This window comes from Triticum dicoccoides, chromosome 4A (genome assembly GCF_002162155.2).
Source record: "Triticum dicoccoides isolate Atlit2015 ecotype Zavitan chromosome 4A, WEW_v2.0, whole genome shotgun sequence".
Taxonomy (NCBI): domain Eukaryota; kingdom Viridiplantae; phylum Streptophyta; class Magnoliopsida; order Poales; family Poaceae; genus Triticum; species Triticum dicoccoides.
In genome coordinates this window covers 679,425,523-679,444,441 of record NC_041386.1, presented here as the reverse complement: position 1 = coordinate 679,444,441, position 18,919 = coordinate 679,425,523, and the positions used below count along the sequence as shown (strand labels likewise).

General features: G+C 40.6%; 1 protein-coding gene across 1 annotated transcript; it reads right to left on the bottom strand.

The window, feature by feature from the left end:
* Window positions 1–314: 314 nt before the first annotated feature.
* On the bottom strand, window positions 315–3,911 carry LOC119287903 (ATP-dependent Clp protease proteolytic subunit-related protein 2, chloroplastic-like). Its single transcript, XM_037567523.1, has 9 exons — window positions 3,756–3,911; window positions 3,608–3,654; window positions 3,439–3,511; window positions 2,806–2,926; window positions 2,594–2,731; window positions 1,425–1,541; window positions 1,259–1,327; window positions 1,052–1,147; window positions 315–751 (listed from the first exon to the last, which is right to left on the bottom strand). Exons 1-9 carry the CDS (start codon window positions 3,833–3,835, stop codon window positions 596–598), a joined length of 897 nt encoding a protein of 298 aa, XP_037423420.1. The 5' UTR covers window positions 3,836–3,911; the 3' UTR covers window positions 315–595.
* Between the last annotated feature and the right edge of the window lie 15,008 nt (window positions 3,912–18,919).

Below are 18,919 nucleotides of genomic sequence, written 5' to 3'. Positions count from 1 at the left end.
CATTTCAATCATTGGCGCGAGCGATTCCACAGCTAAGGCTTGGGCGATTCGCTCCTCCTGGTCTCTCACGTCCACGCTCGCTACTACCACTCCTCAATTATCCAGCGACAGTTGCGTTACACCACTACTATAATCTGCATATATGGTGAGAATATCAGTTTGCAGTTAGCATGTTGCAGGCAGGCCACAACTAGCACCCTCCCTGAAATATCAAAAAACAAAGCTTCAGACAGCCCGCCGCGACCTTCCTGAAGAGAAGATAAGGAAAAGAAAGACGGCAACCAACCACTATCAGAAATTCCCGCAAAAAAAAATTAAAAAAAATCAGACGGCATCTTGCCGGACCACTGGCTCAACAAGAACATTAATGTCGCGCGAAATCATCAAACGTGCGCGGCGTTTCTGGGTGTGTATGAAAAACGGAAAAGATAGCCACCGCCTATCACCTCTTCCTGCTACCGCATACCGGAGAGAACAAGCTAAATCTCGTACATCCACATGGACCAATGCAAGGAAGCGTCAAGATTTCGAAGACGTGGAAAAATTCAAAAACTGTGGCAGTCTAGGGCTAACTCTGGTGCGCTAACATCTACGATTAGCCGAGTCCCAGATTCCGCAGCTCCTTCTTCTGACCGGTGGTCGAGCCGCCCTCTTTCTTGATCCGGGAAGGCCTGACGATACGGTCGATGATCCCGTATTCGAGGGCTCCTTCGGCGTCGAAGCGCTTCGACCTGGACAAGTCCTCATGAACCTGCAAGAGTAGACACTTCGGATGAGAGGAATGCAGCTAGGATTGCATTCGCGGAGATCAACCTAGTAACTGAATCATGATAAATGCTGCGCGTATAGGGAAAGTGGCAGTACGGTATTTCACATCAGATTTTTCCTTTAAGGATGATATACGAGAAAACAGAACGAATCAAAGCCTAGTTATGCATGGTGAAAGTAAGCGGGAAACGCTAAAAGGCGTTTCCACAGTAACTGAAAGCTAAGTACTAACTGCAGGTGATGAGGGAGAAAGTGACTGCAACATGTGACAGAAAATGCTGACCTTTTCAACAGAATGGCCCGTGTGCTCTGCTAGCTTGCCGTAAAGATAGTTCTTGATTCGATTAAGTTCGTTTGACTCGTTTTCTATATCATCAGCCTGTAGGAAAAAACAAGTGTACGATAATGCAGTTCAGCAATAACAACAATAACTGTACACCATGGGGATTTTTACAAGAAACTGATCAGTAAGCTTCTGCTATGCCCAGACCTGGCCTCGAGCTGCTCCAGCAGGTGACTGAAGTGAAACACGGCAAAGAGGCATACCAGTACGTGAACCCTACATAGTAGTATAAAAGAGCAGCAAAACAAGCATTATAGTGGGCACAAAGAACCAAACAAGTTCCAGAAAGAAGTTGGTATTTAAGTGCCAATACCTTTTGACCAGCTGCAAGAATGAATCCTGCCAAGTTGAATGCAAAGCCCAGGCAATGAGTACCAATTGGACTCTTTAGGCTTAGCATGGTATCATATAACGCCATGCATGGTGTAAGCTGGAATATCAATAGAGAACACAAGAATTAGAAAGGCTCTCCTAGGCAAATTTGTGTTAGCTAAGAGTATTTCTTCGATGAGACACTTTTGTAGCTTTGTACCCATTCTGGAACATCGAAACAAACATATCTTCACAAGCCATAAGGTACACTGAAAAACGGATTACAAAATATCCCTGTTGCATTTATCAAAGGGACTCCCGTGAAAAAAAATGGTGCATGCCCGCGCTAATTTATAATGAACTTAAATTCCCAGTGAGCTTTCCAACCAATTAGAACTACTACATTTGGAATATTTGTTATGCTGACATCGCTTAATCTTGCCTCCCAAGATTATCACAATAGAGATTCTCTCTTTCCAGAATGAGTATTTCCATTTCATAGCGATACAAGTTTCTGCAATAGTTTTGTCCCATAAGAGCAGGACAGCATACCCAACTCAGAATAAAATACTAAAGTTCAGAAAATCCCTTACTAAACTACAGAGTAGCATTGGCAGCCCGTCAGATCCACTTAGTTCATCCCAGTTTTGTCCTTTTAAGATAAACTATTGGGACATCCCAGTTTTACCATATCAAATGTACTCGCCATTGTTAAAATGATGCATGCCCACACCGATCTGTAGATAACTTCAATTTCCAGTGAGCTTTCCAAATAATTAGAGCTACTACAATTGGAATAATGTTATACTGTGATCACTTAATTTTGCCTCTAAGACTATCACAATAGAATAAATCCTCTCTTTCCTGAGTTTTCCATTTCATAGCTATAAAAGTTTTTGCACTGGTTTTGTGATTTTGTCCCACAAAAGTAGGACAGCATACATAACTCAGCACAAGATACTAAAGTTCAGGCAATCACTCACTTACTAAACTACAGAATAGCAATGGCAGCCCCTTAGATCCGATCAGTTCAACCCAGTTTTTCTTTTTCAAGATATAAACTATGGGGACATCAACTTGGTTTCGAATTCAAGAACATGACCCCAAAAAAAGTGACATAAAAGAAGGCCAACCAACAAGAACAAAAGGGTAGTGTTGCCGAGTTCTTACATCTCCTCCTGGACCATTGATGTATAGAAGAATCTTCTTTGTGTCATCAACACTGTCAAGATACAGCATGCTTGCCAGTACTTGGTTACTGAATTCTTCATCAATAGTGTCCCCAATGAAGATAATCCGTTCACGATACTGTATACAGCAAATAAAAATTAGGAGTCGGTGCAACGGAATTAGTCATTTTATTAGGTATTGCGAGGTCTTACTAAAGCATTCCATATGTCAAGCCACTGCCAGGTTCCTTCACCAGGTGTTCTGTACGGTACCCGTGGGGTGCCGACAGGCATCATGGAAATACGTGCCCTGGTAGCCCTCTTGTTTGACAACCTAATAAGTATAAATATTAGTAGACTGTGATACTTAAGGGAACAAATGTGTCCAGCAAACCACAGCAAAATTTACAGATATAACTGGCTACTATAAATGTATCAAATCTGTGGATTATAGATAGAACAATAACAAATGAGGCATCTCATTGATAGTTTTTTTAGGGGTATCTCATTGATAGTTGATGTACCGACACAAGCTCCCAACTTGATTTGTGCACAAACAATTTCATTTACGAAATGAACATCTTCTAAATATTCCCCATCCATCGAAATGCTATATAGAGACCACTGATGCACTCGATGCAATCATCAAAACTCAAAATCATCCGTCAATTCATACGCAGACAGCGACAATTACATGAACAAGCACAGAATGCAAAACTAGTCAACTACCACCCGAAATGGGGACTGAACAAACACCTGACGAATGTGCAGCACCACACCACATATTATATCAATACAACGAGCAAAACAGAGGCTACGCATACGGATGGGCGTGCGTGTGCATACCCTAGAGAGACCCTCCGGTTGACGGCGGTGTAGAACCGGGCGTTGACATTCGGGCACGACGACTCGGACGAGCCTGCTCAGCAATCCAGCCACCAAAACCGAAATCAGCCACCGGAACAACGAACCCCAGAGTAAAATTGGAACGATTTGGTTCGGTTTTCGTGCTCACCGAGCCTGGTCTGGGCCTTCAACCCGACGAAGACCTTGGTGCCCACGCTGCGAAAGGGGAAACAGAGGCGGAGGCGAGAAGATTGGGGAGGGTCAGCCAGGGTTTCAGGAGGGGGGCGTACGAGGGGGAGACGGAGGAGGAGGCTGACCTGAGAGAGGAGGGCGAGCTGGCGACGGCGCGGGGGTGGAAGCAGGAGGAGTTGGCGGGCGCCGTCCGGCACAGCGCCATTGGAGCAGGGGCTGCGGAGTGGCTCGGGAGTGAACAGTGGCGGAATGGATAACAGAGGGAGGAAGAGGGTAGATGTGCGCCAAGATTCGTGCGCCTCCCGATCAAACACATATTTTTATAGCTCTCATGGCATCTAAGGCCAACTCCACCTCGCGACCTCAAATCATCCGCGGACATCCCTTTGAGGCGAAACAGGGCCCAACGGGCGTACCTAAACGGACAAAGATGCCCTCGGAGGTTCGTTTCTGTCCGGCCCGACTCCAAACGCGGAGCAAATGCGTCTGAAACGGACGAAACATCTGCCCATGGACCACATATCGGTGACTACAATAAAATGCACGGAGCGCTCCAAGCTCCTCGCGGTTGCCGCCCACCGCCGCGCTCGCCACCACCACCCGCCGATGTCCTCTGCCAGTCGTCTCGTAGCGCGTTGGGGCCGCCGTGCGGCCCAAAATCGCCACGGCCGTCGCGCTCCACCAGTCGTCCCATAGCGCGCCGCCACTTGATCTACTGCTGTTGGAGCTGGCCCTCCTCGCCAACTCCGCCGCCGGCGGGCTGCTGCTGCTGGAGCTACCCCTCCTCGCCGACTCTGTCGCCGGCAGGCTGCTGCTACTACTGCATGGATCCTCCTCCGCCTTTGTAGCTCTCACCACGCAGGCGGGGGGCGGCAGGAGTAGGGTGCGTGCGCGGCCGAGCGCGCGGCGGGAGGGGCGGGGCGCGCGCGGCGCGGTTTGATACGTCTCTAATGTATCTATAATTTATGAAGTATTCATGTTGTTATATTATTATTCTTATATGTTTTACAATCATTTTATAGCAACTTTATATCATTTTTTAGGAATATTCTAATGACATAGTGCCCAGCGTCAGTTGCTATTTTTTGCTTGTTTTTTACATATAGAAAATCAATACCAAACGGAGTCCAAACACATCGAAACTATTTAGAGAATTTTCTGGACCAGAAGACACAACTTGGGCCAAAGAAGTACCAGAGGGGTGCCCCGAGAGGGCCACAACCCACCTGGGCGCGCCTGGGGGGCCAGGCGCGTCCTGGTGGGTTGTGCCAACCTCGGTGATCTCCCGCACCGCCTCTTCGCCCTATAAATTTTCAAATATTCCAAAAATCCTAGGGAGTGGATAGACGAGAAGTTCTTTGCCGCAAACGTCTGTAGCCACGAAAAATCAATCTAGACCCCGTTTTGGCACTCCGCTGGAGGGAGAAATCATCACCGGTGGCCATCTTCATCATCCCTATGGCCACCATGATAAGGAGGGAGTAGTCCACCCTCGGGGCTGAGGGGTTGTAACAGTAGTTATGTGTTTAATCTCTCTCTCGTGTTCTTGATGGCACGATCTCCTTTGAGATTTTGTTTTATGAGATTGAATATTTTTATGGATTTGAGAGCACTTGATATATGCCTTGCATATGAATACCCGTGATGACAATGAGGTATTATATTGATTCACTTGATATATGTTTTGGCACTCAACTCGCGAATTCCCGAGGTGACATCGGGGTAATCTACGCATAGAGGTTGATGCATGTTTTTGTCCTTATTTCTTCGGTAGAAATCTTTGAGTATCATGAATCTGAACCTGAATTTGAGGTTCTTTGTGTTGGATCGAGTATTATGAATCTAAATTTTTTTTATGGGTATCGTATAATTAAGAGGTAATATCAATGCTAGTCACAAAACTTGCGTTGGATATGCAGTTTGGTGCTAAAACTTTAAAAACACGGATTTCTGGTCATGTAACTTGTATTTAGGTGCAAATACAGTCTATTCAGCTGTCTACGCACGTATGCCCCGCTGATGTGGCATGCCATGCATGCATGAGCCCACTATCAACAACAAATGTCGCTTCAGGATGATATGCGCACGCATTTTTTTTTGCACAAAACCCCTCAAATTTATTTATTACGAATAAAGGCCCTCAAATAAAATAAAATAAAGGCTGATGGTTTCTAACCCACGACAACATAATAATAATACACCCACACATGCGCAACCTAAATCAAGTACCTATTTGTGTTCATAAAGAGAAACAATAAATTTTGTATTTTTGCAATGACGACTACTCATATCCAAATAATTTTTCTCAGATCGAATTTCCATTAAGAGAAAAAATTGTTAGCGCCCAACTTTTTTGAATTTAAACGAGAGAAACTAGTCTAACAATACATGGACAAGTTAATCCTATATAAGCATACAATATCAGACCTTCTTTTGGGAAATATTATTCTTTTGGTATTCACATTCATTTTAAAAAATCATGTTATTTAAAATATTGTTCTTGGAGCCGCAACAATGAATTGGACTCATGACTTTCTATAAGAAAGAAGTCGGGCTGACCACGGTACATGAACACTTATTTAAATTAATGTATTAAACTAAATATATTTAGACTCTAAAAAATTGAATTCAAAATTTCGGGCGAAAAAGAACAAGAATTGATGAGATATTTCAAAAACCGGATTTTGCAGACCATTCAAAAAAAGGAACCGAAAAAATGCTTGCTCGTGAACAAGTTTATGTATGTTTTTTGTTAAACATTAAAAAATTTAAGGTGTTTTTAAAATCTGAATTTCATTTGAAAAATTCTGGCAAAAAAAGAATTTATTTTTTTGGAAACCTATTTTCTTGGCCAAAGCCAGAAAGTGGAATCGAGTAAAAAATGCGTTCAGTATAAATGTAAATGTATCTCAACAAAAGCATGAAATTGTGCTTGGGGGAGTGGTTCGCTAGTGCATGTGCGCATATGTAGTCGTCAGTTCAAACCCCGCCGTGTGCTTTCTATTTCTCATTTCTTGCACCGACATCATGCTGATAAGTGGGACACATACATGCTGATGGGGGACTTATGTGTGTTTAAATATAGAGTGAGGGGTGTTTTGTGAAAAGACACACGACGTGTTGAACCAATTTGATTCAGTCACTGATGGTGGGTCATAGCCCTGCTGGCATGCCACGTCAGCACGGGATACGAAGTGACCGTATTTATATGAGATGACAAGTTATGTGACTACAATTCCGTATTTTATAAGTTTTGTAATCAAACTGAACATCAAACGCAAGTTGTATAACTTCTGGTGATATTACCTCTATAATTAACTCATGGATACTTGTGGTGACATTGGAGTATCTAGGTGACATTAGAGTTGGTTGATGCGTATCATATGGTGTTATTTTAATATGAACTCTTGGATAGATCGAACAAAAAGAATAACATTGCGTCATATTAGTATGAACTCTTGAATAGATCGAACGGAAAGAATAACTTTAAGGTGGTTTCGTACCCTACAAACAATTTCTTCTTATATTCTCCACTAGATAAGAACTTTGGAGTGATTCTGCATCACACATTAAGGGATGGTTATATGATCCAACTAGATTATCATTGTTGAGTGATTGCAGTAGCGAAAGTACAGACCCTAGGCCTCATTTTCAAGCATTGTAATATTGTTTGTGCTCCGTTTTATCAATTACTACCTTGCTATCTTTTATTGTTCCTATTGCAAAAATCAATATCTACTATCATTACTCCACTTGTATCACCATCTCTTCACCAAACTAGTGCACCTATACAATTTACCATTGTATTTGGTGTGTTGGGGACACAAGAGACTTTTTGCTATTTGGTTGCAGGGTTGTTTGAGAGTGACCATCTTCATCCTATGCCTCTCACGGATTGATAAATCTTAGGTCATCCACTTGAGGGAAAGTTGCTACTGTCCTACAAAACTCTGCGCTTGGAGGCCCAACACGAGTCTACAAGAATAAAGTTGCATAGTAGACATCACGGCCATGCGCGGGCTTGGCGGTGCGAGCGTGCGACGAGGCGCGCGGCAGGCGGGGCGGGGCATGCAGCGGGCGGCGCGGCCATGCACTGGGAAGGCGAGGCCGGCGTGCGGCGGGACGCTAAGCAGGGCGCGGGCGAGTTCGCGGTGGGCGGAGCGGGGCGGCAGGAGCAGGGTGCGGGCACGGCCGAGCGCGCAGCATGGCGACACGACCATGCGCGGGGCAGGCGGGGCGGGACACGCACGCGGGGCCTGCTGCTACAGGTGGGTGCGCAGGCATGACGGGGCGAACTCCGGCGAGGCGCAGACACGACTGGGCGAACTGCGGCGAGGCGTGGGCACGACGTGAGCAAGTTCCGGCAAGGCGCATGCACCACAGACAGTTTGGGGTCGGGGCCTCTCTGCTGCGCGTTGGGCGCAGATGCGTCCGCCGATCGTCCGCCCCCAAACAGCACCTATTTCCCACCCCAAACGGACAAATGTGTCCGTTTGGGGTCGAGCGGTGGAATTGGCCTAAGAGCATCTCTAGGCATTCCAAGAAACAATTAACTTCCTTTAAAAAACAACAATTTTACTTTTAACGACTGTTTTCTCATATGAGTTTTTTTATATGAGTTAACATCACCTAGCACTTCCTCTAAAGTTTTTTAGTTTTAGGTCTTTTTAGAAGGTGCCCTCAAAGTAAGCATCTTCTGCTCAAATATAGGCAGTGATCGTACTCCTCTATTTTCTCCCCCAAAGAGCAAGTTTAAGGACAAGCTCGTGTCATAGTTGCTCTAAGGACAAACTAGGTTAACGCCAACTTTTTGTAAAAGTTGTTATATGACTACCCCACCCCCTCCATACTTCTAATAAGATACTATGGTGATTCGAGCACTTACTGTTATCAATTGGCCAAACCAGTGACGAGCCCGCTACCAGTCATGGTATTTGACTCGCCTGCCTTACTGTACCATCTCTCTTGTATATATATCTCATTCCTTTTGTCGTGAGAGGTGGCCTCAAGCAAATATATAAGGCTGAAGGAAGGTTGAGATGGCGAATAGTGACATGTTGTGTATTGGCAGGCGATGAGTAGTAACCAAGAGGTTGAAATTGGATTTAAATGTGTATTCTCTGTCCTAGTTGCTTCAAGTGAGCTTCCGTTTTGATCTGAAATTGTGTTTTTCTGTGCCCCGTCAGTGTATTGAGAATGCCCAGGGGATATGCTATATGAAGTTGGCCACTGTCTAGTGCCTTTACCTATCCCTACCATAGCCTTTATTTGCTTCGGTTAGAGCAACCAATTCATGAGGAAAGGGAGCATACATTTGGCTGTGATGATTGGTTCTCACGAAAAAGTATTGAACTTGAAAAACTGAACACTCAACAATAGCTTAAGAACCCAACATTATTAAACCACATGATAAGACTCCTATCTTTTTTTTGAAAAGGGGATATCCCCGGCCTCTGCATCAGAGCGATGCATACGGCCCTATCTACATCAAAGAAACTCTCAAAGCTCAAATTGTTATTATTTGCATTATATAGGTAGAAAGTTAGTGGTTGTATCATGGAAATTGAATACCTCATCTGATTTTTCATGTGAATGTGTATCGCTGATGGTATCTAGTAGTTTTAAATGATAATGCATTATTAACTTTTCATAGTGAGATTAGGAAGTGTGTTAGTTTGTATCCCATAACACAAAGTAATATGTTTGTGAAATAGTCTCTCTTTTTAAGTTCTTTTTCTAGAGTTAAATTAGATAACAAATCCGTAAAGCATGGAAGCATCCTCTGTATGTTATGTTTTTGCATTAATTGGCATTTGATGGAATTGACGCAGGACTCGGGCATTTGGTATGATCTGAGCTTTGTGTCTCCAATACATGAAAATAGTGTAGTTCATGTTCATTCCTTTATGGTGTTCTTTTTTTGTGTGGATGCCTTTATGGTGTTCTGATATATGAGAATTGGAGATTTTTTGAGAAAACGATAGTAGTTGATAAAATTGCTTTGTATGGGAGGAAAAACCACGATTCATGTTTGACGTGGACTGATAATGAAGTATTAATTTTTTGTCTTGTGAAACAATAAATGTTTTTATAGGGTCTTGAATTGTATTCGTTATGGGTGCAGTAATCTACTAATCTAGACCAGGAAAATAATTGGTCCATGATAAAGGGAGTGTATGATAAGTTTAACAAGGAGAACCTGCTGGTCTTCGTGAAATACTATTTGATATTTATGTTTTAGAAACAACTGTAATGAAGACTAGTTGGCTGATCCGTTTGTCTTTTGGTGATAAAATTAAGCAGTTACACCGGTAGTATGTCCATGTGTAATTCAGGGGAAAGTTTTTGTTGAATCTTCTGAGTTTTGAAGTCTATTGACAATTACTAGAGATATTAGTTTGACTAATAACACAAAGCGCAAACTGAAGTACACTTCATTCTCCTTGCCTCTGCAGAAAGGGAAGAAACGCCAGAGAATGTCTAAACTCTAAAGGAAGTGGCGAAGCAATTGCTGAACTGGTTCTGAGAAGGTAATTACGTTTGTGCTCAGTGATAGATTAAACTAGAAATTAGTTTTCACTAATTAATACGGAACAAAAAGAAAACATCTATCCTGGCTTGGGTCGAAGATTGGTGCTGAATCATGTACATATCAAGCAAATGTTTGGAGAACTTGTTATCATTCATTTCAATTACCATTGTATTTCTAGAAATCTTCAATTTGATATCCATTTGACAATTAATACATAAAAACTTGGAAGCTACTACAATTACTCGTGTGTGTTTGACATGAAAAAATGAACAGCTTTGACTTGATTATCTTTTGCACCATTTGTTGTTGATGATTCACTTCTGCTTTTGTACACCCCCTCCCCCCTAAACACAAGAACGACCCAGATTAGCCCATACCTCGTCATAAGAAAGGGCACGATGGTCATATTTTGTAAACTCTTCGTTCGTATATGTATACCCAATCCCTATATGGCCCGTTATAACACTTTTTTGCAACTTGGCACACATCCAGTCGCCATCCTGGGCTCGGCCCATTTAGTATTTTTTTTCTTCTCTTCTGAGATTCAAAAATTACGAAAATAATGCATTCAGACAGATAACTTGAGACCTCGATGTTCAGTCCCATAGGCAAGCACCACTGCGCCATGTTACTTTGATGTGCTCACTTATGCCTTTTTCCGTTTTTTGGTGGCAAATGTAACGTGTATGGTTTTCTTTTCTGGGTTTTCTTGTTCTCTTTGGCTGTTTTTTCTATGACTTTTTTTCTTTTGTATTTGTTTTTGTTTTCTTAATTTGTGAATTTTTCTTCAAATTAGTAAGCTTTTTTCAGTTATTGTGAACCTTTTAGAAAATTCATGAATTTTTTCCCAATTTGCGTGAACTCTTTATCCAAATAGACAAACTTCTGAAAATCCGGTGAGCTTTTTTTTGAATTCCTAAACATTGTTTTTCAAAATTGGTGAACTTGTTTCAAACTCATATTTTTTTGTGGAAATCCGTGAACTTCTTTTAAAGTGATGTACTTTTTAAAAAGCATTGAACATTTTTCTAATTCATAATTTTTTTTATCAAAATCGATGATCTTTTTACAAATCCGTAAACTTTCTTTCAAAATCGGTTCAATTTTTTTCTATCTTTGTGAAGTTTAAAAAAATAATAAACCTTTTCCAAATTTGTATTATTTCAATTCAAAATCAATGAGTTTTTTTTTCAAATTTTGAACTCTTCTCAATCATATGCACTTTTTCTTCAAATTGATGACCTGTCATCAACCCGTGAACTTTTTTCGGAATCCACAAACTTTTTGGTCAAAATCATGATTTTGTTTTTGAATTCGTGAAATTTTTTGAATTTTCACAAATTATTTTTTGAAACTCGTGATTTTTTTTCAAATTTCGTCAGCTTTCTCAACTGCCAAATGTCTGATAGTCAAGGGCCAACCAGCCGCCTTGTCAACCGATCATTCGAACAATGTTCTCGTTTGCTGGGCCAGCCCAAAGCGCTCGAGCATGGGTGTCAGTTCGGCTAAGCAACCCTAAAAAGGCACTGACTAGGAGTTCTCAACGTATACCTTGTACATGGAGTAGCGTCACACGAACCGGCGCACACACCCCTTCGTCCTGGGTTTGGCCCATATATGTTTTCTTATTTTTTTTAACATCCAAACAATATGTGCATGAAGTAGGATTCGAACTCCGGACATCTTGGATTACTTCCACACACGTCTTTTTTTAAACACATGAAATTTGCTTCAAATTCTTGAACTTTTCTTCAAAATCATGAAAAAAATTCAAATTCACACACGTTGTTTTTCAAAACACATGAACTTTTTTTGTGATTTTTTCTCAAATTGGGCAATTTGTTTTTTCAAAATCTATGAGTTTCTAAAAAATGTGTGAAGATTTTTTTGGAAATTTATGAACCTTTTAAAAATTGATGAATATGTTTCTAATATTTTGGTTTCTTTTAAAAATCGATGACCTTATTTCAGTTAACCAAAAATAGCTTTGGTGTGGAAAATAACTGCATATATGAGTTGAACCGTTCGTCACTCCTCCTTTTATTTCCCTCCACCCACCTCGCTGCAGCTCGCCCCGTGATGTGGTACTAAATTGTGCAGAGCACTTGAGGCTGGCGCATGCGGAACGCGGCTGGTGTCTGGACCTAGGCAGCCAGGCGCACGCTAATTGACTTGGGCACCTGGAGGCTACGTCTGCAGCAAGGCGTGTGGGTACAGTCGGAATCAATTAAGCAGCCTATGTGCTTGCTTCTTTTTTCAAAAACTAGTCAAGTGGCCCGCCCGATGTGCGGGCTAGTATTTATAAAGTTATATTGAGAGCATAGAATTTTTTTTCATCTAATGTAAACTGGTACTAAATGTGACCACATTTTAAAATATCAGCCTTTTGCAGTCATTTTTTTCTTAGTTAAGTTAGGTTTTGTCACTGATATGGTCATGCTATTCACCTGGGTGTTCCTCACCCCTCGCCCACCACATGGACAAACTTAAAAATTACAATGGGGAGGGAGGTGACTAATCTCCCATCATAACAAAACAGAGCGTGGTAATTTTACAACATGCATGCCTGTAAGTTACGCCCTGCATGTGAGAAACCATTATGACGTCAGAAACCTGTCATAACTTACTAACATGCGTAATGTAAAATTACCTCTCTCCCTTCTACAATGGTGGGAGCTCTATTTTACCCTCCCACAGTAATTTTACCTCAAGTATTGTTATTTCTTATGCTTTGAAGTTATGGTAGGCTAGGGGTGAGGAATTAGAATTCCTGGTGGTAAATAGTGTTATGCTGATAATACTAACTTTTCAAAATCATTCCTACTGTGCAATTTATATTGATAGAATTTTGTGTATGTATATCTGCTAATGTTGTCTAAGGATACCATGTTAACATGTTTAGTTGTATATGTATGTACCTATAATATTCATCAATTGTGTTTGACCTAGCCTTTTAAATTGATTGTGAACATCTTAGTGAACACATTTTCAGTTATTGAATTTGGTATATGAAATAAAAGGGCATTTGTATACTATATAACCATTAAAATGCTTCGCATTAGCTTTTCTTTATTTGGTGGACATTAATTCAGTTAAGTTAAAACAATACTACACCCAAAGCAGGACCGGCGTATCATCTTCTCACCTAAGCGTCCCATTGACCTGAAAAGACCACCTTAGAAACAGGAGGATACCTCTCACCTAAGCATCCCATTGACCTGAAAAGACCACCTTAGAAACAGGAGGATACCTTGTGCACAGTTATAGCTGCACCGCATCCATGACCAACTTTATGTGCTCAATGGAAAATCCATAGTTGTACTACCGGTTCAAGAGACGACCAGATTCGCCAATACGCAGCAGCCGGTAACGTCGCTGGGCCGATGTCGAACTCGATACCCAGTTGCATAGTCAGTTTTGACGGGCAGTGGTTCCACCTGTATGGCAGTGTCAGTTTCAATAGGGCAAGGGAAGTCATTGTGTTTATATGTTATATTTATCAACTATATGCTCACACATTCCCCAAGCAGCAGGGTTCCACTTTTTTAAGAGACGCTGCAACAAATGATAATTTTTCTAAATAGTTGTAATTTAGTATACTGTAGCCCCGACGAAAGCAAATCTGATTTTTATAGGTCTCAAGTGCCGTGCCCAACAGTTATGCGCATAAGGGTAAAAAAGGTGTCAACGCCTCAAGCTTGGACATGCTTTTCATCTAGCCTCTTGGGATATGCATATGCACCAGTTCCCAGCTAGCCGGTTGTGTACATGCTTTAATCTTGCATCCATGCGAGCACAGAGGATGAGCATTAAACAATGGTCCGTGTGCCTATTAATTAATAATGAATTGAACAATTATATACCTGAGAATTTGAAAAAGAAGTAAAAGTGTCTACCAGACTTGCAGGTTTGCCCCCTGTACATCGCCATACTGGTAGTCCTTCCGTTGGCGGAGCTTGGATGTTGCTGAGGCAACCAGGCAAGGGTACGGCCGATTGGCTGGTAAGATGTGCAGCGGCGCTGCCCTATTATTCCTTTTTTTGCTTAGGGTTTCCCTCGTATATTTCTTTTGTATACAGACCATTGCTCCTTGGTTCGCCTAGACGGGATCGAGGGTGCATTGAGAGGTGCGGTGGTCCTCATGTATATAGTTTTTTTTTCTTCTCAAATATAGATCTAGTCCGTTTATTTTAAAATTAAATAGAAATGTCCACCAAATTAATGGCTAGATATTTGTAATGATTGTGGTATTTTCTAAATTATTTCTCCTTTTCAGATTAGCCCGTTAATTATTTTTTATATATTTATATATAATAGATAGATGGTAATTTTATTTTCTTATAAAGAAACAACCTAATCCATAAATAATGCAGATATAGGATTTCTATATTTGAGCATGTCAACACCGAAATTTTACAATTAAGTCAGGCTTTCAGTTGATGGCGTATATTCTAGGAAATTCTCTATTGCAGTCATATATTGGTCAAGGTGCTACCTTAACTGGTCGTCGAATATTTACTGGTTGATGCTTATTTATTTATAGGTGCTGATTGAACTTTAAATATGAAATATATACGGTTTTAGTTTTCACAAATATCTTGATATGTTTTCTTTTCATGATTGACATTATTATATTTGCTGTATAGGTCTTTTTGACCAGAACTATTTCCTTGTATCATTATCCTATCGTTCTGAATAGTTTTTGGTATTATGTATTAACCAACAATTACCCTGATGAAATGTAATTCCGTGACCCATTTTAAACATGAGTCCGAGGTAGTTGCACAACGAAAGGTGACCCTCCAACCAATATTGTTTGGGCACGTAGAAGAGGACTTAAGAAATTTTGAGTATTACATGTGCTCATATCAAAGATAAGAACATAAAAATATTATAAATCCTTACAGACAGAGGTCTGGGGATCATTATTATTTAAACACATCGATCTAGGTTTGGTCTCGGCACATCCTAACTTTGAATGGGTCTTCGCTCAAGGCTCAAACAGTATATGTGTTTCATGTTTGGAGCTCGACCATGGACTCCAATGACCCTGGATATAGAAGTAACCGATAATGGTAAAGGGCGGCTATAGAACCGGAAGAACTGAGCTGCTAGTAGAGGCGTTTCAAACATAGGTATCACATAAACACAGAGTTCAGACCCAGCTAGATGAGTTGTAGGAAGCTGGACAACAGAAGAATAGCCCTGGACCAATATTTATTTTGCCTAGTCAGAGTTGACATTGTTGCCTCTGGTCGCTTCGTCAATCTGCTCGACATCGGTGGAAAATATGACCCAAGGAGCCACCGCACAATAGGACCAGTGAAACCAAGCATTTGTTTCATATGTCCATGTACATGAAACATGGTTGTACATTTTTATTATATATAGGGTAATAGGGGAATGCATGCAATTTAAATTTTGATACGTGGGTGTCTCAAGGAAAGATTGCATGCATAGCTTTTTTAGGAAACGTCCACCCACGTCCTGCATAGCTTTTTTAGGAAACGTGCTCCTCCAGGAAACGTGTCATCCAGTTTTTTTTTTTTGAGAATCCTCTTTTCTTTCTTTAGGAAACGTACCATCCTCTCCTATCCTTTTTTTCACTAATGGTAATGGTGGGTAATTTCTTCACTTTAAATAATATCTAATGGCTATAGATTTTTATTCTAGTAAATGAATGGCCGGATGTTTCTGATTTTTGTGGGTTTTTCTAGATTATTATCTTTTTCCTAGCGAGTCCATCAAGCACTTTTTATATATAATAGATAAGCTAGTGTGCTACTTGCTAGTTTAGCTAGCAATATACTGCTCAAGAAAGAGGCATGCAATTTGGCACACACCCTACCTGGGTCTGCCCATTTTACACTTTTTTCCCTTTTGTATGACCTTCAGAAAATATTCTGGTTTTCGATTTTTTCGTTCAGAATTTTAAGAAATATTTGTGTTTTAGATTTTTTTTTGATAAATTTAACAAAAGTATGTGGTTTGCAATTTGAGTTCAAGGTCATGGAAAAAATTAGGGCCATTCCAAGAATGTCGGGAAACAACGTGCTTTAAGCTCGCCCAACAATTTGTCTTACAAGGCCATGAAAATAAATTGGGCCATTTAAGGGATGTCGAGAAAAGAGCTGCTCCCAAACGGACCCTTCTTGCCGACCCGAACTCTCTCTGTTGAACATGATATTTTTTTTAGAAACCGCAGGACCAAACCTAATTTTATATGGAGGTGGTCATGCCCATGTTAGGCATTCATAAAAGGTTTGAACGACACCGTATTCAATTTGCAATACATCCAACCTTTTTTTTTTCAATTTTCCAACCATTTTTTTGACTGAGAAAACTCTAGAAAATGTAAAATTTGTCAAAAATCAAAACAACTTGGCATCATGCCTTGAATTGATCATACAAGGTCATAAAAGGGTAGCCTGGTGCATGTAGCTCCCGCCTACGCAGGGTCTGAGGAAGGCGTAACAATGTGCTTTAAGCTCGCCCATCAATTTTTCTTACAAGGCCATGAAAATAAATTGGGTCATTTAAGGGATGTCGAGAAACGAGGTGCTCCCAAACAGACCCTTCTAGCCGACCCAAACACTCTGCATTGAACATGTACTTTTTAGAAACCTTAGAACCAACCCTAATTTTGCATGCAGGTGGGCATGCCCATGTTAGGCATTCATACCAGGTTTGAACGACACCGTATGCAATTTGCGACACATCCGACCATTTATTTGACTGATAAAATGCCTTGAATTGATCATACAAGGTCATGCAATCAATAAATGGGCGACCCCAAGAGGGGGGTGTGTCGGTTTGTGTGACACTACTCCCCGCATGACAGCTCCTCGTGGGCGCCTTAAGCGCCGCGTGGACTAGCTAGCGCTCACGCACTCTCCTAGTGGGTCGTGGCCCATATAGCTTGCTCGATCGCTCCTCTCGCTCCACCTTCCGAATTAATCCTTCAATCCATCTAGAGATTTTTTTCAACAAAATATCTACCAATTTTTTTCCCTTGCAAGTACTTTCTGTGAAAAAGCGCATGAATACAGAGAATGTTTTTGAATTCAACAAAGTTCATGAATTTGAAAATAGTTCACCAATTTGTAAAAAAGTGAATTAATCAAAAAATGTTTAGAAATTTGGAAAATTTCATGAATTTCGAATTTTGTTCATGACTTTGAAAAGTTCACAAACTTGGAAAAAAATCATAATTTTTTGAAAAATAATTCATGAATTTAAAAAAACTTCACATATTTGAAAAAGGAAGTTCACTAAAAAGTTGCAAAAAACTGAAAAATATTCATGGATTTAAAAAAATGTTCACTAAAAAATGTTCACTATAGAAAAACCGGCGAAAGAAAACACAACTAATATAAATAGGGCCTTCGTTGTAGTGTTACATAGTTGACGCATAACAAAAAAAGAGGAAAAAACAGTTTATTGGCATGTAAGTTGTTGTGGCCGAGTTGGTTGTCCTAGTTTACTTGATCTGTTAGGTTGATAGATTGTAACCTACTCTTGCCCATTTTTTGAAGTTTGGAAAAACAAAAGAAAATGTGAATGGGCCAAGCCCAGGCCGTTGGTGGAGAGAGGTCCTCTTCGGCGCCCTCAGCGGCGCTTAGGGCTAGCTGGCGCTCGAAGGCAGGCAGTAACGGGCCGGCCCAGCATCGCTGGCGTCTAGCAAAAATGCTCCAAAAATATACATGAATACTGCGCGCTACTATTTTGCAAAATGCAGGAAACAAACCAGCATGCCAACTCTAAATAAAAGAGCGACTAACCACTGCACCACCATCGCTTTGATGTCATCAATTGAAAAACACGCTATTGACCATTTTTCCGGTCCCAGTATAAATTATTTCGGGAAAAACTCGTAAATATGAAAAAAGATTTCACGAATTCTTAAAAAGTCCATCTATTTCAAAAGCAGTTCTCGGATTTTCTCAAAACAAATTCATAAAATCGAAAAAAGTTCATCGATTTTGATAAAAAAAAGGTTCACAAATTTGAAAATAGATCTCTGAATTTTGAAAAAAGCTCACGGATTTGATAAAAGTTCATGGATTTTAAAATGGTTCATCAATTATGATAAAAAGAAAGTTCACAAATAGTAAAAGAGTTCACCAAATTTTGAAATAAAGTTCACGGATTTGAGAAAAGTTCAAGGATTTTTAAAGAAGTCATCAATTTAGGTAAAAAAAAGTTCACAAATTTGAAAAGAGTTCACCCGATTTTTTAAAAAAGTTCTCAGGTTTATGAAAAAGTTCACCAATTTTGGTAAAAGAGTTCACTAATGTGAAAAAGGTTCACTAGTTTCACAAAAGGTTCACAAATTCAAAAAAGTTCATCAATTTTGAATAAATAGTTCACGAACTGGGAAAAAGTTCACTAGTTTTTTTTTAAATCATGCATTTAAGAAAAAGAAAGAAAAGAAGGAACAAGAAAGAAAGAAAAAGAAAAAAGAAAAAGAAAAAAGAAAAAGAAAGGAGAAAAAGAAAAAAGAAAAGAAGATTTCATAAAAGGAGAAAGGATGTTACAAATTAAATGAGGGTAGTTGTGTAGTTCTGTAGTTGGTTACTGTAGCTAACGTAAAAGAAGGAGGTCGCGAGGTTGTGAGTTCGAGTGTCAACAACCCATAGTTTTTTCGCAGTTTTGAACAAAAAAAGGGGCAGAAATGGGCCGGCCCAGTGCGCAGAGAGGGGTATGCGCCCATTTGCGGAAATGCCTTATTCGGGTGCTAAAGGCGCCGAATAGGGT

Bases quoted from the DNA above. Each gene is read 5' to 3' on its own strand.
- LOC119287903 (XM_037567523.1), bottom strand. From the start codon at position 3,835: ATGGCGCTGTGCCGGACGGCGCCCGCCAACTCCTCCTGCTTCCACCCC. The intron at 3,655-3,755 runs GTCAGCCTCCTC...CCCCTTTCGCAG, and splicing joins AGCTCGCCCTCCTCTCTCAG to CGTGGGCACCAAGGTCTTCG. The intron at 2,732-2,805 runs GTAAGACCTCGC...TGCTGTATACAG, and splicing joins TTGACATATGGAATGCTTTA to TATCGTGAACGGATTATCTT.